We start from the raw sequence: 26,093 nt of genomic DNA on the forward strand, positions 1-26,093 counted from the left end.
AAGTGCAGGAAGAAAATTTCAAAAATTACAAAAGCAGTTTATCAGAATAAAATAATGGGACTGGATGTGCTTCTAAAAATCAGATGGGCATGGAAGACATGAGTCATGAATACAGTTGTTGTATCTCCAGCACCTCAAATGGTCCCCAGCATACATTAGGAATTAATAAGTATTTGTTGAATGAGAACAGCAAGAGCAAAGATCCTAAATAGCGAGTCATCTTGGAGTGTTCAAGGAAGAGACAGAAGGTCAGGGTGGCCACAGTGTAATGAGTTAGGTACAAGACTATGTGCTAACTCAGAGAGGAAGTCAGGGGTCCTATCATGTAGGGCCTTGTGAGCCATGGTAAGAGATTTAGGCCATGGTAAGACATCTGGACTTTTCTTTAAGTTGAGTGGGAAGCCATGAGATGGTATAAGCAGGAGGACACCTTGATCTCATATATGGTTTAAGAGGTCTGTTCGGCTGTTCCCTGGGGAGTATTCTAGGGAGGTGGAGGACAAAAGTGGAAGCAAGGAAGGGGATGATGGTGACTGGGAAGAAGGCAGGGATCCTGGAGGGGAGAGAAGTGTTCTGGTAAGGGACTTATTTTGGTGGTAGATCTCACAGAGCTTGATGGCTCGAGGGAGAAAAACAAATTCCAGATGATTCCTTTCTGGAGAGATGGTGGTACATTACTTTGGAAGCACTCAGAGTGGTGGGGAAGAATTGAGAAGATCTAGTTGTTTGCATCCCACTCTAATTTGGAAAGGAAATGAACATCAAAGCCAAATAGCCATATTTATTCATAATTCCCTGCCTTTTTCTCCTCCCCCACATTTTACATTAGAAATGCCTTAAGTTTTTCTTCTTAGTCCCATTATCACTGCTTTCTTGTGTGTTTGTTTGTTATTGATGTTCTTAGGAATCTGATACCCTCTAGAAATGATTCCCAAATCTGTCTCTCGCTCTCTCTCTATCCTGAGCTTTACACACAAATTTTCAACCTCTGGAGGGCACTACCGGACGAATGTCTCGTATCCAACCCACAGCCGTCCTTTATCTTCTCTCCAACCTGTTCCTCCCCCTGAACTACTTCAGTCATCCAGACAGAAAGCTCGGAATAATCTGACCTTTCCCTCTTCCTCTTCATCGCCCACATCCAAGCAGTTATCAAATATGCTGCTTCAGCTTCTCCAGAATCTCTCAGGTGGGCCACTCTCTCCTTGCCTGTGGACACAGGCTGGCGAGGCCCTCGTCCTTTCCTCCCGGGGAAGGCAGGGGCCTCCTGACGCCCGGGGATCTCTGCAGTCTCTAACCTCTCCACTCCAGGCTTTCCACTGCTGCATCTGACAGCTCTAACACCAGGTTCTGCTCACTCCTCTGCTAAAAAGTGTCCATCAGCTCCCCACCTCCTTCACACTAAGCTCCACATATCACAGCCAGAGATTCAAGATCTTCTGGGACCAAGTGTTTGCCTACCTTTCTCACCTCACTCCCCTCCCTAGCATATTCATCCAAGAAATATATTGTCTTGCCGCATGAGAGTCTCTGCTACTTCCTGAAGAGACCACCATGACCTTCCCCACTCTGTGTCTGAGTGCTATATTTCCCCAGCGTGGAATGTCCTTCTGCCCTTCTCTGCCTGTCAGAGTTCTATTCATTCTACAATGCCCAACCTTAATGCCATGAAGCATTCCCAAATACTCTAGTTAGAACTCACCATTCCTTCCTCCACAATCACACAACACTTACCTGTAATTCTTATTCTTGCCTGTGTTGTCGTTGCTCATTTTCAAATTAACACATACATCACCTTAAACCCACACTCCCTGAAACAATATGCTACACATACTGGGCACTCGAAAATGTTGTTGCAAAAAAAGAAGCATCCTATAATATGGAGAATTATTATAAACTAAGCTGATCTCTGGAATTAACATATACGCAATTTGTGGATAAATAGGTTAAATAAGTGATTAATAAACTAATTACCATGGTGGATGATTCCATTTTCTAATAATGCTTGTCCCAAGTGAACACCTTCCTCAGGCCTGTGAATCTCTCCAATTTCCAACAGCCATGACACAAATTCACTGCGACAGAAATCCAAGCAAGAAGTTAAATAGTTACTTTTTTCCCCAGGAAGCCATGCATTCATCAAGCAGCTATGAGAGGAGCCTCCAAATATAAAGAACATTGGCAGTGCATTTCAGTAAACATTTTTTCATATATGTAAGACCCAGTGATTTAAATTGGACTGTATTCCAGAAGATTCATGTTCACACATTCAGATTTACCTGAACTATACTTAATAACTACTCAACTTGTTAAGACCGCTAATCAACATAGAGGGAAAATTTTAGAGTAGTTTAATTATAAGGTTACTATCTACATAAAGGCAAATTTGGGACTAAAAAGATACAACAGATCCTAAAAACAGCTAAAAGACAGAACTAGATAGAGTAATGATGACTTAATATTAGCGATAAATTGCTTTGAATGTGGCTTTCCAGGCACAGAGAACCAGTGGGTTTGAAACTCCAAGAGGGCAGACAAAACAAAACTGCATGCTCTGTGTGGTGGACAGAATTCTAAAGATGTCCTCCCACCCCCCAGCAAGAACCCCACCCCTTGGTTTTTTAATCAAATCCTAATCTAGGGAGCACTATGAATGGATTTTGCATATGTAATTAAAATCCCAAGTCAGCTGACCTTATCCCAGTGGGCCTGACCTTCAAAGTTGAACCCTTCAAGGCTGAGAGTTTTCTCAGGCTGGTGGCACAGAGGAAGTGATAAAAATTAAAAACATGAGGAAGACTCAGTGTCCCTGCTGGCTTTGAAGACAGAGGGGGTCATGCACCAAGGAATGCAGGCAGCCTCTAGTGGAGGGCAGCCTGGCCAAGAGCCAGCGGGAAATGGGGACCTCATTCCTACAACCATAAACAACTAAATTCTGCCAACAACCCGAATGTGCTGGAAAGTGGATTCTTCCTCAGAGACCTAAGATAAGAGCCCAACCCCAGCCCAGTAAATGCCCTGATTGTGGCCTCGTGAGACCCTAAACAGAGAACCCAGTGGAGCTCACCCGGACTTCTAACCTACAGAACTACAAGGTAATAAACGGGCGTTGTTTCAAGCCACGAAACATGTGGTAATTTGTTTCGCAGCAACAGAAAATTAATATACACCAAAGGTACAGAAAAGTTCTACTACATTGCTTTCAAACTTTAAAATTACTTGATAAATTCATTGTTATATCTCAACCGTCATCCACAAGGAATACTCCAACACGAAACCATCCATCAGAACTGTCGACCACACACATCTGCTGTGGCTGTGGGAGGCCACAGAGGACTACAGCTCACATCTTTCACCATTGCGGGGGCGGGGAGCCCCAGGCCTCCTAGATAAGAAGGATGGTGTATTGTAACATTTAGGAGAGCCTCAGCTTGGTAGTGATTTTGGTTTTTATGGCCATGTGGTATCATTAAGAGAACACTAAATACAGAGACATTTTACAACAAAATATTTGATCATGCTCATCTTAGAAAAATCTAATATTTGAACTTTTATACAAACGAATGAATAGATTTTAGAATGTTTTTATTTTTCCACAGAGGCCAGAGAAGCAAAGCTATGGAAGGTGTCAGGAAATTACTTTTCCATTTATTTCAAAATCAAAAGCAACATATATGGCTAAAGTCAAATAACCAAGGGATATGGCATTCTACAAATGGATGGGTAGTCTAAACAAGTATATTTTAAGGCAGAAGAAGTTGTTAAAGTGCTTTTTATTCTTATATTACATAAGAACCACCCAAAAGAAAAAAAACAGGTGAAGTATAGTATATTTGATACTGGCTCAACATGAGGTTGACATAAACGAAGCCACATTGTGGAAAAGAAACAATACTCTAAGTGTGAATGACCTGATTAACTAACCCAGCTGGATATGCACCCTCCAGGAGATATACATGCTCTGTAGATTTTATGGACCTTCCCAGCTGCAATAAATTGATAACTTTATTCTTATGAGCTCATTAGGAATATGATGACCCTGGGGCAGAGAATCTATGCTGATAGCCATCATCAATGACAACTGAAAAATCTGGGTATAGGGCGTTGCTCCAGTCGCTGATGCATATCCAGTAAAACTGAAGATTATCAGGAGCTAAGACCAGATGTCTGCCCTAACTGAAGATCAGATGTCTGTCACCACCCGGAGACGAGTACCCTATATAACTAGCTTGTAGTCTTTGTTCTGTAAGGTGGTTCTTTCAGACATTAGTCAGCCATCTTCCCCCTTGCTAGGAAGCTGTAATAAAATCCCTTTCTCTCCTACAACCTTGCTTCCTGACTACTGGCATGTCTTGCGGCAGGCAGATGGCCCCCCCTTGGGTGGTAACAAATTGGTTAAGATCATGTACTTTGCAGTAAGACAACCTGGATTCAAATCGTGTTTCTGCCTCTACTAGCTGTGTGATGTTGGGTTAGTAAATTTAGCTCTCTAAACTTCACTGTTTCCTCAATAACACAGAAATAACAAGAATATCAACCTCACAGTGCTGTCACAGAATTAAATGAGCTGATGAATGTCAGGTCTCAGCACAGTGCCTGGCACACTGTGAGCACTTATTAAATGCCAGCGATTGACAAGTAGGTTGAGATGGTTGGTATGTAACTAAAGCATATTTCTCTGATTCGAGCTCACCAGACTCCTGAATGTGTCATATTAAAATGACAGAATGAGCACCTTTTAAGTATGGCTATAAAGTTAGGAGTACAGAGGCATAAAGGAGAAGTGGAAAAGGATTATGCAAAAGGATTATGATCCAGACAGAAGCAACCCCACACTTGGGCTGTAACACAAAGGTAGTGTGCAGTTATGGAAAAGGCCACAATTAACACAGCTAACATTTACTGCATCTCTCCCATGTATCAGATGCTCCGGGGAATGCTTTGCATATGACTACAACTAACTAGCACTACAGCCATATGAGAGAGCATGGGTAAGGGGTTAATCAAATCCCTTCTTCTTCAGTAAGGACAAATTTGACCCAGGGGTTAACTTTCTAGCTCTTTTTCCCTAGAAACCTGATGAAGGTAGGGTGTCAGCTCTGTTACTAGGCAGGAGCGTTATGGTAAAAGTGAACCCTGATGGCTAAATTACATAATTATAAATACCTGGTGAGAAGCCATAGCTTGAAGTGACTCTCTTGGAAGTGAGCACGTCCCTTTGGGAACCCTGGAAATTATGCCCATGAAGTTGTTATAAAAAGTAGTGTCTTCTTTGCAACATGGGGCTCCTAAGCCAAGATGGGCTCACACCTGCTCTTTCTCTTGCACAAGAGTCATCACCTGAGGGACTGCTGACACTAGCAATACTGGCAACACTAGCTTGCTGGCAGCTGTGTGGCCTGCTATGAGGACCAGGCCCACTGGAGAGGAGACCCCAATGCTGCTCTGCAGGCACCAGGTTTCCTGTCCTACATTCTTCTAATGGGGTTGGGAGTTGGTGTGACCTACGGTCATTCTGTGTCTGCATAGCTAATTAAGAAGACATTCTGGTAGGCATCATAAGTAAGCACTAGAATCATCTCCATTTGTGGAGAAGAAAGTGAAATCTACCTTTCCCAAATCTCTCAACTAGCCAGAGGTAGGACCAGACTTGAGTGGAGACAGTCTGATGGTGAAGTCTGGGCTCTGAATCACTCCTCCAGTCTTTTATAAAGATGACATTGGCATTTATTAGCTGCATGAACTTGGGCATGTTAAACTCTCTGACCCCTAGTTTCTGAATCTTTAAAAAATATAAAGGTTTTAACTCCTAGGTACGTATTCCAAGAGTAGAAATAATGTATGGGAAGAAGCCAGCACAGAACTCGGGCTAAGTAGAGGTACCTGAAGGCGGCCGAGCTCCCTCTGGCTCTGCGTGCTTAACCAGCAGGCAGTCCCGCATGCAGCTGCTGCAGAAACCAAAGGACACACGGTCCATCTACTCTATGCTGAAAACCCAGCGACCTCCCTGCCCGTTCCTCTGTGCCTGGCCCCTTACATGACCCACTTTTTCAAACTCTTCATCTAGATCCCTTTATCCTCAGCCCAGCTGTCTAAATTCTGAATTAACTGGTAGCTTAGATTGTGTGTCTTCGGTTCTCCAGTCTTCTCCAACTTTCAGGCCCTGTACCTATGTCCTTGCCAGACTCTGTTCCCTACAGGCAAACCCACCTGGCTGCCAGACCTGCCTGACCCCAGCCTCTGCTTTGCCCCTGGAACGTGGAATGTGAGAAACTGCTGAAGTCACAGATGAATGGATGGATGCCCTAAGTTTTCTGGCTCTATGTCCATTCCCTCATCCCACTATGGTCCAGGAAATGTTGATAGTAAAGAAATATTCAAAAACACTTAGGGAAATATTTTTCAAAGAAAAACAAACAATTAAATGAAAGTTAACAGGTGAGATAGTGAAAACATGAAAGAAATACACACACCCAGACTACCAACCCTACCTTCCAAGGAAGCATTTAGGGAACGTAGTCAGTTTTCTTTTCCTGTCTTTGATCAGATTTCCTTGTTTGCACATCATTTTATAAAGTTTCTCACCCTGTTCAGAGATCATTACCCAGGTATCTTGCTCCATGCCTAATTTTAAACCTATCAAAAATGAAACAAAGGACAAGTAATCAAAAAAGTCTCTTCATTCCCACATGCCTTCATTAAACAAACATCTGTCTGCAATGTGCTCGGGGCTGTGGATACAGAGCTCTGTACAACAGGGCCCTGGTTTTTAAGAAGCTCATAGGATATACCAGGGAGACAGTCAAGGCAAGATGCCCAGGGCCATGGCATCTTTGTGCAACCTGTGCCCCAAAAAAGGCACAGGGGAGGAAGAATAACTATATCTCAGACTCAATGGATCCCGTTTGTAGGACTACATCAGCGCAACTGGACACAGCGGCCCTAGAGACAGCCTTACAGAAAAAACGGTGATATAATAGAGGCACATTCAGAGCGCCTCACCTCTATCTGAGAAATGTTAAGCAACGTTTCACAAAAGGGCCGTCTTTGAATGCACAGGCATAACTAGGATTTCCAGAGGGAAATTATTCACAAGAGCTATCTGAGGTGGAGCGGCACAGAGCCCTGGGTTTCAGGAGAGAGGACAGGAGATGTGCTGGAGGGTCAGGCAGGGTCCTTGCTCAACAGCTGTTTCAATGAACTTCACTCCTTAGGTATTGGGGAAACATCTAAGTGTTTTAACCAGAGGGAGGGGAAAGGCAGAGCTGCGCAGGAAAGAAAGTTTTGTTGCTTTGGAAACAAAGCTCAGAGGACAATGTGGAGAATAAACTGAAAGGAGAAGGGATTGAAAAGAAGGAGACCATTAGGAGTGAACTGCAAAGTTCAAGATCCTGCAAACAATAGCGAGCTACAGGGTGAAGAGGATAACGTTGAGAAATATCTGACAGGTGGTACTGATAGAACACAGTAACGGATTTAATGTAGGCTAAATGTAGGCATGAAGGAGAGAGAAGAAATCAGGATAACTTCTAGGCTTTTGACGTGAGAAATGAATGGTGGAGGGAAGGCACACTGGGCAAAGGGTTTCAGGTAAGGAGGCATCCAGCACTGAGCAGGCTGAGTTTGGACGTTTAGGTGGAGTCCAGGGGTCAGCAGATGAAACATGAGCATGAAACTCCAGAGAGAGGACAAAGCTGGACATAAGGATTGAGAAACTGGCAGCGTAGAAGTGGAAGTTAACCTGGTGGGAAGACATAATCCAGGCACGGAATCTATTTTAGAGGAGATCAGTGCCAACACTGAAATCCTGGGAACACTGACACTTTATCAGTAGATGGGACTGATGAAGAATTGTTGCAGAAGAAGAAGAAATATTTGGATTCTTTTTAGTCTTCTAGCTACAAAAGTTCTTACTAAAACTTTATTTTCTACAATTCAGGAGCCATTAACTTTTGTCAGTAATAGTGAATAATCCATTAAGAATAAAGTCTGTTATCACAAACAGATTTACAGAATGCTCTTTCTTTCTTTCTTTTTTTGTCTTCGGAGTATGTAGGCATAGCCATTCTGAAAAAAACAAAGATTCAATTCGATGAAAAATTCAATTTACCTTTTAAATTATTTGCTATATTTGAATTGATTGCTAGATTCAACAAAACTTAAAAGAACCAGTTATGCATTCATAATCTTTGTTTTAAAAACTTCTATCTAGTTCTTGATCTAAGATTAATAAAAGGAGGAAGTATTTGAAAATGCTTTGAAATTCTTGTACAAATGTGTACTATGAATATTTTAATCCAGGTAGGAAACTTGTATGCTCTTCAAGGAAAAGTATCTGAAGATGGAAGAAAGGACTCTGTGCTCTGAAATTTCATCACCAATGAGCTGTTTTATTTCTAAATCTCTGGGAAAAGGAATAAACACTGTTGTGTTTCCTATCAATTATTTGGTAAAGAAACTAGCAGTTACACAAGCATTTCTATTTCTCAGCTTAATTACAGAAATATGCTCACTTGCAGATAAACTTCACACAACTGAATATTGCCAGACCAAATAACTTTCACAAATCTTGCTAAAAACATGAAGCAAATTTGAGTTAGGCTGCCTCATGTGAACAACCTCTTTATTGGGTTATATTACGTTATATTCATGGCAGTGTAACAATTTTTAAAAGTTTACATCCAAAATGCCTTATTCTATAATTAGGATGCTAACATATTTGGTCTAGGAATTTTCAGTGCACTATTAAAAATATAGACAACAATTGTTAGAGGCCCTACAAGACTGCATGATATTACTGAAGCTTGTCTCTTAAAGGAAAACTCTGTGATGATGCATTAAAAATGGTAAGAATAAAGTGAAAAGAAAATTGAACAAATTTTAAAGTAAATAAAACCATTTGCTATAGACTGAATGCTTGTGAGCCCCCAAAATTCATGTTGAAACCTAAGGCCCAATGGGATGGTATTAGGAGGTGGTGCCTTTGGGAAGTGATTAGGTCATAAGGGTGGAGTCCTCATGAACGGGGTTAGTGCCCTTATAAAAGGGACCCCAGAGAGCTCTCTGGCACCTTCTGCTATGTGAAGACACAACGGGAAGATGGTCACCTATGAACCAGCAAACAGCCCTCACCAGATACCGAATCCAGCTTCCCAGCCTTCAGAACCGGGAGACATAAATGTCTGTTGTTTATAAGGCACCCAGTGTATGGTAGTTTGTTACTGCAGCCTGAGCAGACTGAGATACTATTTAAAAGACACTGCCAACCACAACATATAATTATTTTGCTAACTATGTAAGGTTTTGCTTTTCTTTTCTTTTAGCAAGTAACAACATTAGAAGCATTCAAACCGTATTTTAGCATGGGGCTTACTTACATCACATAGAAAATCCAAGTGGATATCATACACCTTTTTACTTTCTCCTAACTTTTGCCCATTACCTGCTTTCTTGCTAAGTTAGAATCTTCACAAAGTATAATAACGTCCAATTCATACACTCACCTTTTCGCCGCTCTCTTTCTTTCAAAATAGCTTCAAACCATTCGTGTTTCTCTTCGGGTGTTTTCGCCATACACACAAACCATTTATTTTTTGCTGTGTTATGTATCTTCCATCCATTAACAACAATGTGTCCGCTACTGTGGAAGTCAGCTGAAAATTAACGGGTAAAGGTGAATGAACAAATGTCATATATAATATTACATCAATGCAACCATTCAATTCACAAAAGTTCCAAAACCATTAAATTCTTCAAAATATCTTTGCTTTATAAACTTGTATTGAAGAACATAAAAGTTAAAAAATTAAAGGAATGTTTATATATTGAATGCAGTCAGTGCTCAATCATGGAATATTTCTAACTCATTAATATATTACATGGAAATTAAACATTCAAACTAATTAAAATTCCTTTCCTCTATGTCCAAAATTATTGTTAAAGTTCCTAAAGCAATAAAAGAAGAACTTTTAAAGAATTTTCATCTCAATAATTAAATATTCAAGGTATCAGGTTCATTTGCCTTTCTAATACTCCTTTGAAATATTATTCTCGGTTTCAGAGACACACTATACCCCCACAGAACAATTCTCCATTATTTAATGAACCACACAGTAAGAACAGAACAAATGAATGGAATGTAACAAGAGGGCATTTACCTAACCTGCAATAAATGGAAACCTGCAAGCGCCCATCCATTATCATTGCACACAGTTGAAACATACACATACTCTTTAAAACCGCATCATTCCATGTAATTGGCGTGAATAGAAACTCTCAAAAAACTTTTCTGTGAGTATGAATTCACATTTATTGTCTTTTTCTAGATCTCATCATAATTTTGGCTAAACTGTCATGCTGGATTTGAAAATGTCAACAGCAAACCCTCCGCAGCAGCTCTCTGCCTAGCAGCTGGTAGAGAACGGTGACGTCACTTGTAACCAGCCTTTACCGGCATGACAGTCTGCAAAGTAAAGATTCCAAGATGGAAAAACATATGACAAAAGCCTGAATCAGCATCCCACCAATTAAGGTGACACTTTTCATTCATCTCCTGAGAGTCACTAAGCAGCAACGGTGAGTACACAGCAGGTGAGCCACAAAACATTAAAGGTGGTTTAGAGAAATGAGTGTGGCACTGCACGTTTTTGTTTGTTTGTTTCATCTATTTTATATGGTAAGTTCTGAGTAGAGGCAGAGATGGTTGGTACTTATCCTCCCATAATCTGGTTTCCACAGTCTTTTTAGCTACAAAATCACCACATATTATCCATGATCAGAATACCTGTTCTGAAAATACATTATCAAATGATTTTGTACACTTGAGTTTTTTAAAAAAAATTCCAGGTTACATTTGAGCTAGGATAGAATTGTATTAGATATTAGTCTATATTTTATATATATGTGCCATAATCTCATGAATACTCAATAGCAATTTCTGATAAAATACAGTTCAAACTGGTAGAGGATTTTTCCCCATAAGGAAATTAAAATCTGTTTTCAAAAGGAATTTTTGCACTTTTCTTCTTACCTTTACATATTTAACTCATGTTCACGTCCTATACAAAGTAGCAGACCCCCATTATACATGTCAGATAAGTGTCAATGGAATTAGTCAGGAAGTCAAAATTATTAGTTCATAATTACACCACAATCTCTCCTTAATACCTATAAAAATAACCAACTGAGAAATTATGATAAAACTGTGGGAAAAAAAAATCAAATTCCATGTGTTCACACACCCTCCTCCCACAAGTTGTCACTGGCCTTGTGGCCGGTGTTACAAACAAGCACAAGCTTTTCAGTGTCTCCTCCCTCTTCCAAAATCAGGCCGACATCAGCCAAGCGAAACCTGGCACCGCGGCTTAAAAGCTCCCACATTTCCACTAGTGTCACTACCCCTTTAAGCATACTCTAGATAAAGAAAACCACGGCAGCCACACGCAGTCTGCAGCAACAAAACACGGGACTTACTTTTAAATGAGCATAAGGTATTCCTCCCACAGAACACAGGGGAGCACAAGTTCATGTGCCCAAATCACCAAAGTGATGCTCCTGACCCTGCAAAGAACACGCCCCGTGCCAGCCCCTCTGTAACCTGGGTCTTCCTTCCTTCCCTTCTTGGATAACTTAAGCTTGGCATTGCCTTCTCCACACCCTGCTGACTCTTCCTTAAATATTCTTCATCAGGCCATTTCTCAGCTCAAAAGCCTTTGGTAGCTCGCTACTGACTCAAGACAACACGTGTAGGCTTGCTTTAGAGATTCTCCTTAAACTGACCCCACCTTATCTAACCAACGCCATTTTCCACTACATTCCAATGTGTTCTTGCCATTCTTCCTGTCTGCTGCTTTCCTCCTCGTCCTGGGCTCTCATCAAGTGACCCCACTCTCCTCTCCGCCTCATCGACTGTTCTCTTTAAAGTGTACACACATCTTCCATGAAGCCTTGCCTGACCACTCCAGCCTGTGCACTCAAACTTCCCTTGGAAATTTGTACAATAAAACTCAGAACCAGACAAGCCAGCATGTGATTGCATGTGGCTACTGTTTCATGCATAGAGAGGAAAATCATTAGCTGACTGTAAAATCTACATCTCAAGTAACAGGTTAATTGCACTACCAATATAATATTTGAAAGAACAGCTTGTCACCTAATTATTTAAAACGAAAGGATAATGTTCCATTTTAAAGTTTATTTACCAGCTACTTTCTATCATGCCAATTTAAAAAATCATAAATAATTTTAAACATGTATATACAAATGTGTGTTTATATATGTACACACACATACATACATATGTATGGACATACAACAGGCCTCAAAATGTAGTATAAATATTTCATAATGATATCATAATTACCAAATTATCAATGTTATAAAAATAAGCAACTGATTCTCATTTACTTCAAAAGACAATGATATATAAACAGCTTCATAATTTTGATCATAGTACATTTCTCAGTATCTTCATTCCCCAAAATAAGATTTAAACTTATCCATAAAGAACAACACCCTCATTAAGATCATGGAAAAGTCCAACAGTGCTTTTCCTTAGTAGGAACTTACAAATATTTTTTGAATGAAAGAATAATTTATCAATGGCTAGCACAGGAATTTGCAAGTTTCAATGGATCTAAAATATTAATTTTACAGGAAGAATCAAAAAGAAATGGAATTAAAATTGCCATTCGTTAAGTGTGGAATATCCAAGTTCAACAGCCTCTAGTCACTGATTTTTTCCAAAAAGAGAAAAATCTAAGGGGCAGCCCTGAACAAGTCACTAATTACTTTGAAACCACACAGTTTGCAAATTCCTTCCTCTTAATTCTACAGTTTTATATGATGATACAGGATTTTTCCAAAACTGATACAACTATAAAGCTCAGTGGACACACTAGTGTCCTTTCAATAACCTGCATTTTAATAAGATAGACAATAGCCAAGTTTTACATAGTCTGCCTAAGAAACAGAGGACACTGCCAGAATACATTATTCAGAACATCAAGAAATTCATGTCTAAATAATGTATTTAACTCTTATTCTGGTGATCAACAGTAGGAATGTATAAATTTCTAAGAGGAGTTTTTAAAATTACAATCTACTCACATTATGAATATTTAATGTTGAGAAAATTATTTTTTGGAATAAATCTTTGATTTTGTCGAACAATAGAAGAAAATTTTCTGGTATCCAAATAGCATATGAATTATCTCAAGGGAAAAAAAAGGTTCTAACTGATTTTTCCCTTTTTTTGAGGAAGATTAGCCCTGAGCTAACATCTGCCACCCATTCTCCTCTTTTTGCTGAGGAAGACTGGCCCTGAGCTAACATCCATGCCCATCTTCCTCTACTTTATGTGTGGGACGCCTGCCACAGCATGGCTTGATAAGCAGTGCGTAGGTCCGTACCTGGGATCCAAACCTGCAAAGCCCGGACCGCCAAAGCAGAACATGTGAACTTAACCATGCCACCATCCGGCAGGCCCCAAAATCTATTAACTATTAAAGAACACCTTAAGAATAAAAAATTCCCATCTTATCCAATTCAAATTTGACTACTGTATTGCAATCTATGGTTTGCCCAACAATGAACTACAGACTACATATCTAAAGCCCCACATTCTTGCCCTCTGTCCAACCACACAAGTAAACTAGCTGTTAAGAGAGAAAACAAATAATCTGGCGCTACTTTTTGAATGGCTTTCCAAGCCTATACTATGAAAATTACTTCTAAAGGATTCAATAGCTTTCCTACAATAGCTCTTATGCTAGACATTTTTTATAGCATCATGATCAAACTAATATCCCCAGGAAGAATCTTCACAAAGGAATTAGGTTACAATTCACTGAAATGAGACGGATCTAGGGAATGGTAGAATGGAAATTGGGCCATAAACTAAATGGCTGCCTTCTTCTTCAAACACAGGAAATAATACTCTACCATGGGTATATTAAAATAAATATACCAATTTTTACACTTCTGTATGTCATACCGTCATTTAAGTTTTTTTCTTTTTTAAGATGTAACTATGATATAATCCAAGTTATTAAGCATTATAAATAAAACTATAATCATATCTATTTCTCAAAAGATCTGAGATAGTTAATATACTGGCTAAAAGTTTAGACTCTTTCCAAATGCAATTATTTCTTCTGTAAACGTTAGCTAAATCAACGCAATTAGTTGCCTGATGGAGCCTCTTAGTTTAGAAAAGAAAGGCATTACTCTTCCTACAAAATACAAAATACAAAAATACTCAGTAATTCTCTAACACATTCAAACAGATGGGAAAAAATTTCAATTTTCCATCACAAGTTCTAAGCATGATTAAAAACATATCTCAATTAACTCATTTTTATTATTTACACTTCAACACGGTGTAGTTATTGTCTTGTTCTGCTTTTGGTAATGAGAAGAGGAGCCTGACGGTATTTGCCCATCCCTCATTCAACTTATCCAGGGCCCAGGTGTGGGGAGGACTTGATGTATGGACATTGATCAGCTCTGCTGAGATCTATCAGTATCAGAGTTCCCTCCCATTCATGGAGTATAAACTAAGAAAACTTAAAACCAGAGCTCATCAAAAAGAAATGAAGATTCCATGATAGAAATGACCAAGAGAGAGAAGAAAGCTGGTGCAGCGCCTAGATTGTCTCTTAGAAGATAAAAGCAACCAAAATTAACCTCCACACACAGATGCCTGTCTCTTCACTGCTCTCCAGTGGATCCTGATAGTTCAAAACCCACATGGAGCCTCTGCTCGGTATTTCTCAAGGCACGGACAGGGGAACCCAGTAAACAGAACTCTAGTCTCAGCTCTGTACTAAACAGCTGGGTAAACTTGGACGAGTTAGTTCTTATACCTAGCCTCATTTTCCATCATCTGAAATGCTAAGGGGGTATATTAGTTGATCTTCAAGATCTTGTCCATCTTCAAAAATTCTATTTTTGAATTTCCAAGTCCAGGCAGAGGATGTATAACTCTCCCAAAAGCCTAGTAGACATACTTATGAGAAAACTAAATTTTCTTTGCAGGAAGCTAAGGGAAGGTATCCAACTGCAGCCTAAAATTTCTCTAAGGGACCCTGTAGCAAGCTTTTGCAGCCAAATTGCTGCAATGTGCTGCTTATATATAAGAGGAAATAAAGCCTTAAATGCATAATACAAAGTATAATGAATGTCTTCATCATATTTCAATGAAAGGTGAGCCTTGGAAGTTCAGGCCATGAGGTGCCATCAGACAACTAATTTACAACAGTTAAATAACTGGATGTCCTGTAATGTCCTGTCTCCCCAACTAATTCATACCCACCAGGGTCTCAGGCCTTGTTTCCACAATGCCCCTCTCCCCCAGGTACCAAAGCCCTGAAGGCTGGAATCTTACCAGCACTAACAGAACTTTTTCACAGGATTGAAGCTGAGGGCCATTTGCATAAAAGCTTCATCACCCCTCACAGGCTCTCACTCTCCTGCATCTGAACAGATACGCTGAGGACAGCATTTTATGCCCATGCCTCCAAAGACCCTGGGCTCTTATATTTCTTTATCCAGTGCCCCAGTTTCCCAAAAGCACAGCAACCATTATCAAAATTCACTTAGACTCCCAGGGCAGATGGTACAAACAGTGACAATCACATCATCTGGGAGATGGGAAAGGAAGCAAGACATAGGAGCTCTGTGCCCACAGAAAAGCATAAAAAGGGAAGAAAACAAAGGAAGTGCTGAAGGAACAGGGGAGAGGAGGTTCCACTGGAGGAAGACAGGGCTAGTAAAGGACTGAGTGGAGGTCCAAGTCTGCGTTCCCCATCTCACTTCCTCCCAGCTTTCTACTTCACGTCAGCTTTCAGATGTTCTCTTGAGCATTCAGGTTACTGAAGCAAGACAGCTGTTCACGTTTTAGACAGATAACATTTCTAAATATCACTAAACAGTCTCCTCAGAAAAGCATTAAAATGAATTACTGCCATCTTATAAAAAATAATGTGCATAGCCTTCTATGGAAAGATAGCCAACTAGGTCCCACACGTTAGCATGAGAGCATTTGCAACTGCATTATAGGCCGCAGTACAGAAAGGGATTTCTACCTGTGCCAGCTGTCTGGCAGCTGCACACCTCCGTCCCACTGTTACTCAGTGAGGACCCCCTCCATAGGATGACTTGGCTCCCAACGTGAATGCCCCATCTCAGGCACCACCTGAGTTCCGCTCATTGCACATCTCTTCCCCTTACCTGCAGCAATCACGGTCAATATCTGAACACCAGACAATTTGTTAGGATGCTAACAATGGGACAGAGAAACAGTACACAGGGGAGCATTTGAAAATCTGTGCCCTTGACAGATGATAAACATTCGTCTCTCCTCTGGGACCCAGACAAGGCAATGAAGGAATGTGGGAGGGCGGAGCTCACCTGTGCCCCAATTCCACGTTTAAACGGAATATTATAAAGACATTTCTTAACATGGGAATAAAGTCATTTAGCAACAATTAATATATTTTATTTCATCTTGTCTCTTAGAAGCATTATCTCTGAAATTCTAATGAAAATCATTGGGAAAAGATGTGATTCCATTTACTAAACATTCATATTACAGACAACTTTTCCTTCCAAGTAGAAAATAATAATTTATTTTAACTTCATTTTACTTAATGTTTGTGACTGTGATTTCATGCACTTCTTTATCCCTACTTTCAAATCTACAGAACAAAAATTTACTATCTCTGAGTATAAAGTACTTAAAATGAGCACTTAAAATTACACAAACCACCTCCATCCACAACTTTTCTCTAGAAGCAAACTGACAACCTGTTTATAAAATTCAGTGCTCTCACCACCACGGCCGGGTTCACTTCCCGGTCAGGGACCCACACCACCTGTCAGTTGTCATACTGCGGCAGCTGCATGTTGCTGTGACGCAGAAAGCTATGACTCCGATATTTCAAATAGCAGCAGGATCACCCCTGGTGGACAGGTTTCAGTGAGCTTTCAGACTAAGACAGACTAGGAGAAAGGACCTGGTCACTCACTTCTGAAAAACTTGGCCATGAAAACCCTATGAATAGCAGTGGAGAATTGTCTGATACAGCTCCGGAAGACGAGAGGATGGCGCAAAAAGCACGGGCAGGGTTCAGCTCTGCTGTCCTCAGGGAGCCAGGAGTTGGAATCGACTCCACAGGACTAACAACAAAGCTAAGACAAATCTAGAGTTTGCTATATTCTACAGTGAATATATTATAGAAATAAAATATCACATATATACTTACAAAACATAGCATAACCTAAATAAGGTCAATTCACTCATTAAATATTTTCTGCACTCATACTTTCTTTACTAGGAACTGTGAGTGTCCTATGACACTCCTACTCAGCTATTTCTTTGTATCTCTGTGTTTAATGCTAGTGTGTTTCAGCCAAATATAATTTTCCACTTTTACAACATCTCCCTTACTTTCCCAAATCTCACCTTTCTCTTCCTTTGTTAGGTAGAGTACTGCTATACTCTAATGCGCTGCAGATGAATTATTCAAGTGAGAAGTCTGTCTCAGGAGGGAGTTTACTATGGGCATTCCATTTTATATCTCCTAATCACTTACCCGTGCCATCATCTACATTCTCCACTTCCATCACCTCTGTATTGATCCGGCCACGAAATAGGTACCGATGTCCATCCGTAGATGCTTTGCTGTTCTTCAATCGTCTTACAATGAAATGAAATCACAAAAGCCTTGTTACTAAACTTAATGCAAAACAGTGCTGAAGCAATATAATTTAAGTGATTCTTTGAAAAAAAAGATCAACTCAATCAATGATATCAAATGTTGGGCTCTTGGGGTTTTTTACTTGTGTCCTGCCATTCATAACAGCACTGGTTGCTCTATGAGATGTGACTTAGGTACTAGCTTTTTAAATAAACTGAAGCTTTGGGCTGAGGGTGGTATACAGGCAGGAGGGTGAGTATGTGCTTTTGCTCAATATAGGACATCAAAGGTGCCAAAATAAACTCTGACAGACACTAAAACCTGGCTATTGTAAAACTTCATTTGATTTTTTTTCACCTTCATTCCTCATTTTTCAGTAACTAGTTGGTAATTCCCACTTTTCCAAGCCCTAGTAAAATTCAGTTAGTATTTATGATCACTCTGCAAAGAAATTGACCGTGCTGGAGGTTCTTAAGCTGAGCATTATCCAGCTGAATATATTTTTCCTATATTGTTTTTATAATATAACTATATACTTGTTGAATAAGCCTCTTAATACATTTATAATCCTTCATAAAGGTCTTATTTATTTTTAAAACAATCCAAAACATTTCAAAACTTTGTGTGTAGTGCGTCTAGTGTTGGCTTTTAATCTTAAAAAGTGGCTATCACAAAGTAAAGAACTCAGGTCTACAGACGAACATTTGTAATAATGAGTCAGGTAGTTATGGATGTTTGTACTGAAATCACTGACCACTCAGGTGGGATTGTTTTAAAATCTGGGTTTTTTAATTAAATTAAAGAGGAAAGAGTCTAAGAAACGATTCAGGAGGACTGAAGAATACATAGTCAAACTCAAGAGACGTCCATTGACCTGAACTGTTCAATTGGACTCATTGACAAAAGTCTGGCTAACGCTGTAACATGCCGAAATAATTATTACTTTATTGTGTTATTCAGACACACGTAGCAGAAGTTAGGATGTGAATGTGCACTGACTTTTCTTCTCTCTCCTTTACAGTTAGATACCTGCCGTGGAGCAGAAGGGGCGGTGCAGGGAGGGGTCTCAAGGTGCTATCACACTCCCTGACTTCCTTCCTCGCAAAAGAGTGCATCTTCCTGGCTTATATGTCCTAAACCCTCAGCAAAACCCCACAGTCCCTCATCACTACTAAAGAAAACTAACTAAAGTGATTAATCTAAGGGTCTCTCAGTCCCAATATTCACCACCCTGCACTCCCAATGTTCATTTTGAAAGTGATCTCTAAATGCCCTTCATTAAAAAGCCTAAATAAATGCTACAAATTAGGGATTCAGGTCAGGAAGCTATGCAAGTTGGCATTTCAGAGGCCAAAGAGAGAGAAGAAGGCAGAGCAGACTAATATGCAGGTAACCGCATATTCTCTCAGGTGGGAAACAGTACCATGGAGTCTTATAAAAAAGAATTTCTTAAAAGTTGATACGTTAAACTTAAAACCAATCATATTTTTAAAAGCTTAATATCCTTGATAACAGTTTTAGTCACCAGCAAATTATCATGGCATCAATCCATTTATCTCTCTTTGGGTCCTATTTTCCAAAGTATTAATTTTCTTTGTGGTCCTGCTGTGAACTCTGGGGCTTTTTATATTTCTCTTGACCTGCAGATTTTAACATTCAATATGAAATGCCAGTAACTGTCTGTTAAATTATTGTAACACTTAGCTCAAATAGAGAAATCTTTGGTCCCTTCAGAATGGCTCTATTGAAGTATAAAGATTGAAAAGCCTATGGTTTGAAAATCATTTTGCTCTAAATTGTAATGTTGAGTATTTGCATATCTTGATTCTAGGATTTCCCTCCTGATGTGTTTTAATGGTCACCAGGATACAAGTAGAGAAGTGTTCACAATACAGGAAAACTGGAAACAAACCTAAAGTCCATTGATAGGAGAACGAATAAGTTATTAATTAAATTGTGATAGATTCAACCAATGGAAGATTATGCAACAGTTAAAATGAAAAAATTATTGCTACACACAGGGATATATAGTTTAGAAACTATATTGTATTCAAAATATAAGCTGCAGAAGACTGAAGACACTATGATACTATCATAAGGCTCATAAGCAAGCCAAACTAAGTAATATCATGTTATATGTATCAAAATCTACACAATACATTCATTTTTTAAATACTAGTTTCTCCTAAGATTAATGGCATTAGAAATATCCGAAGCTGGGATGCCTAATTAGCACCCTGCTCTTTAAAGAATGTTACTCTAGAATCAAAATGAATTTCATCAAGACTCTTGTTCTTGTAATTACAACATTATGGAAGTTTGGAAAAGGTTCTATTTGCTCATACTTTTGGAAGGATCTTTAGAGCTTAGATAGTACATGGTAAAGGAGATGAGGTATTCTAAAATAAAGGGAACAGATGGTATGTTCAGACTATTCCAATTCAGGAGGGAATGGACACGCAGATTTATTTAGTGATTTCTATTTCTAATCACTATATATTTGGTCCACGTTATACATTATGGATATTTGCTAAACCAGAAGACTTAAATTTTATAAAACTTTTCCTGTTCTTTAACTTATTTAACAATTACAGCCATGAGACCATAAATTATATCATCATTTGTACACTATTAATTATGCAAATGTTTTGGACTTAAGGGCAGGCATATATTTAAGGATGAGGTCAACTGCAATCAAAAAAGATCTCATTCTCAAATGACTGTCTTTAATAATGGCACCTAGATGGATGTGTTAATCAACTCGATGGAAGGAAACCTTTCACAATGTATGCGTCTATCAAATCATCATGTTGGACCCTTTAAACATCTTACAATTTTATTTGCCAATTATACTTCAATGAAGCCAGGGAAAATATAATTGCACTTAAACAATTTGAATTATATTACAATTTTTAATGAGCTCATACAAGTAAAATTAACAGCTTCTTCTGCATCTTCTTAAATCCTACTTCTGTTAATTTCAATCTTGCTACCAAACGCAAAGACTTCATAAGGGCACACTAAAAGAAATAAAGAGGCTCATTTTCACATGTGGTAAAAAGGAATTTTTTTAAAAAACTCCTTAAGTTAGACATGACAATTTAATTATCTTTTGGCTCTAATCCTAACCTGTTCTCTTTCATCAAGGTATGTGGCACAGTGCTATGTTTTCTCAGTTCATGCCACTGCATTTCTAAATTACTATCTCTTATTAGGGAATCCTAACATTACAATCCACAAGGAAGGACTGCCCACTTTTTGCTAACTTGCTCTGAGCATCTTGTTAACTGACTTAGGGAATCCCATTTCAAGAGATGAAGAATGATGTTCCTTTAATCCTTCCTTGTCAGTATAGTCAGTTTTGAGTTTCTCATTCTTACTCTGCCAGAAAGTGTTTGGCTATAGTTTCCTAATTTCTGAATCTAGAATAAAAATATCACTCAAAACCTGCACTCTCAACCACCTGCTTTACCTTTAAATTTAAGGACACCTCCAGTACCATGTCACTGAAACTGACATGTCCCAGACACAGTTAGGAAGAAGCACATAAAAGTTCAGGAAATTTCCCAATTAAACGCACCCTATTATTCTGCTTAATCAACCTGCAAAAATGCTTTCCCAAGAGTTCAAGAAAACGTCCTATAAAATAAGTACATTCTTAAGAAAAAGTTATATCCATGCTTTAAAATAAGTAACATTATAACAATAACATTAGTATATAAAATTATTTAAACCAATGATGGCTAAGCTATACCAGGGACTTGCTTGGGTTTCATTCATTCATTCATATATTCACTTATATGACAAATATTTCTTGAGTGTCTATTACATGGCAGGTCTGCTCCAGTCTCCAGGGAACAGCGGTGAATAAGCAGCAAGACCTCTGTTCTCATGGACCTTACTGTCTAATCTAGTAAAGGTGGCAGGAAATTAATAAATAAATAATGAAGAAAATATCAGTAAGCACTTTCCAGATATTGATAGAAAATGGCTGGCAGGCAACACCAGATGGAGGGGTCAGGGAAGATATTTCTGAGGAAGTGAAATTTAAGTGAGATCTAAAAGGCGTGGAGAAACAAGCTACAAAAAACTCAGAGAGACAAGCACACTGGGGAAGAGAAACAGCTAGTGCAATGGCCTTAAGAAGGAGGACACACATGGCATAATCAAGGAACAGGAGAAAAAGAAGGCAGTGCTCGGAGAATATGAAGTGCTTGGAGGGTGCAGGGCACGGAGAAGTGGGACATGATGAAGTCAGAGAAGTAGGGAGGGGCTGGATCAAACAGAATTTTGTAAACCAGGATAAGAAGTTTGGATTTTATTCTAGGAAGCCAACAATAGCTTTAAGTAAGGTGGTAACATGATCTTATTTGCGTCACAAAAGATGCTCTGGTTTCTATGCAGAACAAAAAATTGTGGAGCAGTAAATGAGGACGTGGTGGGACCAGGAGGAGACAACTATTGTCACCCGCTGGCGAGACACTGGTAGGCTGGACTAGGGTAGAGAGAGAGATGTAAAAAGAGTACAGAATCAACAAAATTTTCTAGAGGATTGAATGTGGGAGGTTGAAGGAAACAGAGGAACCAAAACTAACTCTGAGGTTTTGGAAACAAGGAAACCAATGGATGGGAAACTAGGAGAGGAGCAGTGTCAGGAGCGGAAATCAAGAATTCTATTTCTTCCATGTTATGCTTTAGAATCCTTACAGCCATCACAACTGAGATAAATGAATCTATAATAATGGATGCAACTGATTTAGATACGAGACATGAATTATGGGACTGAACAAAATCACCATAGCAGAGCCCACGAATATGAAGAGGAAAGAGGGGTCCAAAGCAGAGCCCCACAGCAGCCCAATATTCAGCCAAGAAAGACCGATTTACAAAAGTAAAGAGAAGAAAGTGTTTTGAGAAGGGAAAAGTGTTCAACTAAGTTAAATGCTGCTGAGAAAACACATAAAACCTTAATGAGCAGAAAAATGAGCATTTGATTAGGAAACACAGAGGTCAGTGGTGACTTTGACATGAGCACCTTAATGCAGCAGAGTGGGATGCTTAAAATTGAGATTTCATTTACAACGTTTTATTACTTAGCGTTGACAAGTAAAGATATGAACATAGGACAGTGGCTCAGGTATAATGAAGGAGAGGAGCATCGCAGGTGAGGAGGCTGTGGCTTTCTGATCCTAAATACTGGACAGATTATCCATATGAGTTATGAACACACAAGAAAGGTGACAAGAAAGTGGAAGGAAGAAAGTGATACAAAAGCTAAAGCCATCACTGAATTCGTGTGTGGCAGGGAGGTATTAAGCGCTCTGTAAAAGGAACAGGAAAAGCTCATGGATAGGAAGGACTACTGGCATGAATTCCACATGTGCTTCGAATGCTTGAAGGAAGAGGAGGGAATGGTTGGGAAGCAGCTTTAGGAAACAGGGAAGACACATCCACCTCTCCTACAGGGTCTGAGGAATGTGAGGTAGGAACAAAAAACCATCTCTCCTCCAGTTGATGGGGAGGTTGTGTCATCAGATGATAGTGACGTCTCAGTTAGGGTTTATAAGAAGGTCAAGAGAAACATCAGAGAATAGGCTGAGAGTAGGTCGGAGTTTACTGATGAGATTGTGAGTTCCCAGGAGCACAGAGTAAAGGTTGACCCTGTGAGATGGAGAAACAATTTCTGAAGGATTACCTGTTTATCATCTTACCTGTGTTTTCTTTTGCAATACACCAAAAGATTATCGAAAAGAAAAAAAACCCGTTCTTGAATATTTCCAGAAGAAATTTTCAATAAGACTCCACACATTAGCATTTCAGTGCAGGTGTCAGTAATGTTGGACCCCTAAGTCAGAAAAAATGGAGACAATAATGTCTGATTACTTAATAGAAACTTCGGTGTGTAATTCTTTTTCTCCTTAAAAGTATATTTGTTCTTATTTTAAGATGCAATATATGGAGAGATAAAAGTCCAAACAGTACAAATATTTGTACACTGAATGCAGGTCTCCCTCCCTTCCAGTCTCTTCTGGGTCAGTTTCAGCAGATACACCTACTGTTATGAGGTTCTGTGTCTCCTTTTAGCTATTTTATATATGTATGCATACATAAGCATATATGATACATGGTACCTACGTTCTTTAAAAATGAGACTATTTCAAACTTATTCATAACATTAATGGTCCCAATATTCCTTTCCTCCTCCTCTCTGTTGCTGGGATAGGAAAAGAGCTCCAAGGACAGATGGCAAAGCATATAAAGTTGTCTAAATTTTGAGCAAGTCTCAATTTATATATCCACCCCCAGGATGGAGAGGATGGGAAAAAAAGAAATAAAAGGAAAAAATCTATTTAAAGAGAGCAATTTTGCATAGAGTCTTTCACTGTAGTTATTAAAAGTTGGTACAGGCACACTCATTCATTAAATAAGCCTCTACTGAGTGCCCACTAAGGTTACATGATTAGTGATAAAACTGATTCTTAACACAAGTGCTAACCATTGGAAGTTGAGAGGAGCCACAAGACAGAGGGAGCCTGGGCCCCTGAATCATCAACAGAGGAAAGTTGCCCCCTGAGCAGAACACATGCTTTGGACTGTTGTGCAAGGTGACCATAAACGTCTATTTTGAGCCATTATAAACTTTCTAGTGTATTTGTTTCTACACCTAAACCATCATATCTAATGCATTGAGTTGGACAAAAAAAAATAGGAAGCTTTCAGTAGAGATCTGCTAAGTGTGCTCTGCAAGAATACTTCAGTTTTAAATATGTCTAGTCTTTAAATATCGGGTAAATTTCTGATTCTTTTTAAACTTAATACTTTAATTTTTATTTTTGATATTTAAAACTCAGAATATTAATTTTAAAGTTCATATTTCCACAATAATAATTGATAATCTTCTGCTCAATTATAAAAGTTTAAATTAAAATGACAACTCTTATAACTATAATAAGAGACTTCCCAAAAGGGAAGTTAATTAAGATAGTATCATTGTGTTAATTTGAGTATCTATATTACAAACACATTTTAAATTTTAGATATTTCCCTCTCTTCTTTCCTTTCATCATAAGAGTAGATACATAAAGGGAGATCTGTCAAACATTTACACAATTTCACATACTTTGTCATGCAAAAACTACCACATATGACTATATATCCTAATTCCAGTGGCAATGATTTCTTATTTATACTGAATACCATCCCTACTTTAGAAAAATGTTAAAATACAATAGTATTAAAAATGTAAAAAAGAAAACGGCATTGATTCTTGCACAAGGGACCTACACAGCATAGGAAAAGCGGTTTGACTAGTAGCAATTTCACGAAAGGTACAAAATACTTCACCTTTGGCTATTTCTTACAGTAGTGCATAAAAGCCAAGGCAGGAAGATAATCTCCTTTATTATGAAAGGTGCTAATTTGCATATTAACTAGTTTTCTAAATAAGTTTCCAAAATTAAATATGTAGGTATTTGTAGATGCATTCCTATACGACAGAAATCCTAACAATACATTTCCTGAGCTGTCTGTGATTATTATCTTTATTAGTAAATATAAGAAGAATTTAATGTAAACTTTAGCTAACTATAATGGTTAGAAGCCATTTATTCCCTCCTTTTACACAGTCTCACGTGAGATTTCGTCCGAGCTCTGATGAACTCATGTGGACTAACATGTAAAATAGAAAGTACATATATTACTCTCAGTGATAAAAATAACTGACGACACACTGAATGCTCCCATGAATACGGCCGACACAATCTCCCTCTGTAAGCTTACCTACTTGAAAAGCCATATGATAATCAGAAAGACTCTTGGTGAGCTGGATTTAAGGGGAGTTTGCAAGCCACGGGCTAAGAGAATCTGTCTACCACTGGACAAGACTATCCAAAGTCTACCATCTGTCTGCGTGTCTCTCTCTCACTCTCTCTTTTCTCCGCTTCCAGTACTAACACATCAAACTTCTGACTGGCTCCTTTGATTCTTAGCTATGTTTATGACTTCAAACCACTAAGGAAAAGGGAGACTAGTGCTTACTGTATACAGTCAGAGTGAGAATTAATAAGACAATATTGTCCCAGCACAATGCCTAACAGAGAAACGACTCCGTAAAGGCTAGTACAATTATTATGACTAGCTTTGAAGGTGGTCTGATTCTGTGAGGTTACTTTATTTTCTTCTGATGTCTGCTGTAGTTCACTCTACGTTGATTTTGTGGTCTGCCCTGACAAAAAAGGCCTTCCAGCCTGTTCTTGAATACTTTCAGTAAAGGTAGGTTCATTCCCTCATAAAATAGTTCATTTCTTTATTCAGCCACTCAAATTATTAGAAAGATTTTCCCTACTGTAGAGACAAATCTACCCCCCTTTTTACTCTCTGACTCTATTTTTGCAT

The 26,093-nt window shown here is 38.9% G+C and overlaps 1 protein-coding gene across 2 annotated transcripts in view; it reads right to left on the minus strand.

Annotated features, from left to right (window-relative positions):
* The window catches only part of PREX2 (phosphatidylinositol-3,4,5-trisphosphate dependent Rac exchange factor 2), a 274,795-nt gene that overhangs the window by 153,744 nt on the left and 94,958 nt on the right, over positions 1-26,093 (minus strand). For both annotated transcript variants that reach the window (XM_014838489.3, XM_070481134.1), the window contains 5 exons: positions 23,411-23,544; positions 17,595-17,698; positions 9,504-9,653; positions 6,492-6,636; positions 1,975-2,075 (listed from right to left, as the gene is read on the minus strand). In XM_014838489.3, the coding sequence (XP_014693975.3) occupies positions 1,975-2,075; positions 6,492-6,636; positions 9,504-9,653; positions 17,595-17,698; positions 23,411-23,544 (634 nt within the window). The remainder of the gene's footprint in view (positions 1-1,974; positions 2,076-6,491; positions 6,637-9,503; positions 9,654-17,594; positions 17,699-23,410; positions 23,545-26,093) is intronic.

This window comes from Equus asinus, chromosome 12 (assembly GCF_041296235.1).
Source record: "Equus asinus isolate D_3611 breed Donkey chromosome 12, EquAss-T2T_v2, whole genome shotgun sequence".
NCBI classification, from domain to species: domain Eukaryota; kingdom Metazoa; phylum Chordata; class Mammalia; order Perissodactyla; family Equidae; genus Equus; species Equus asinus.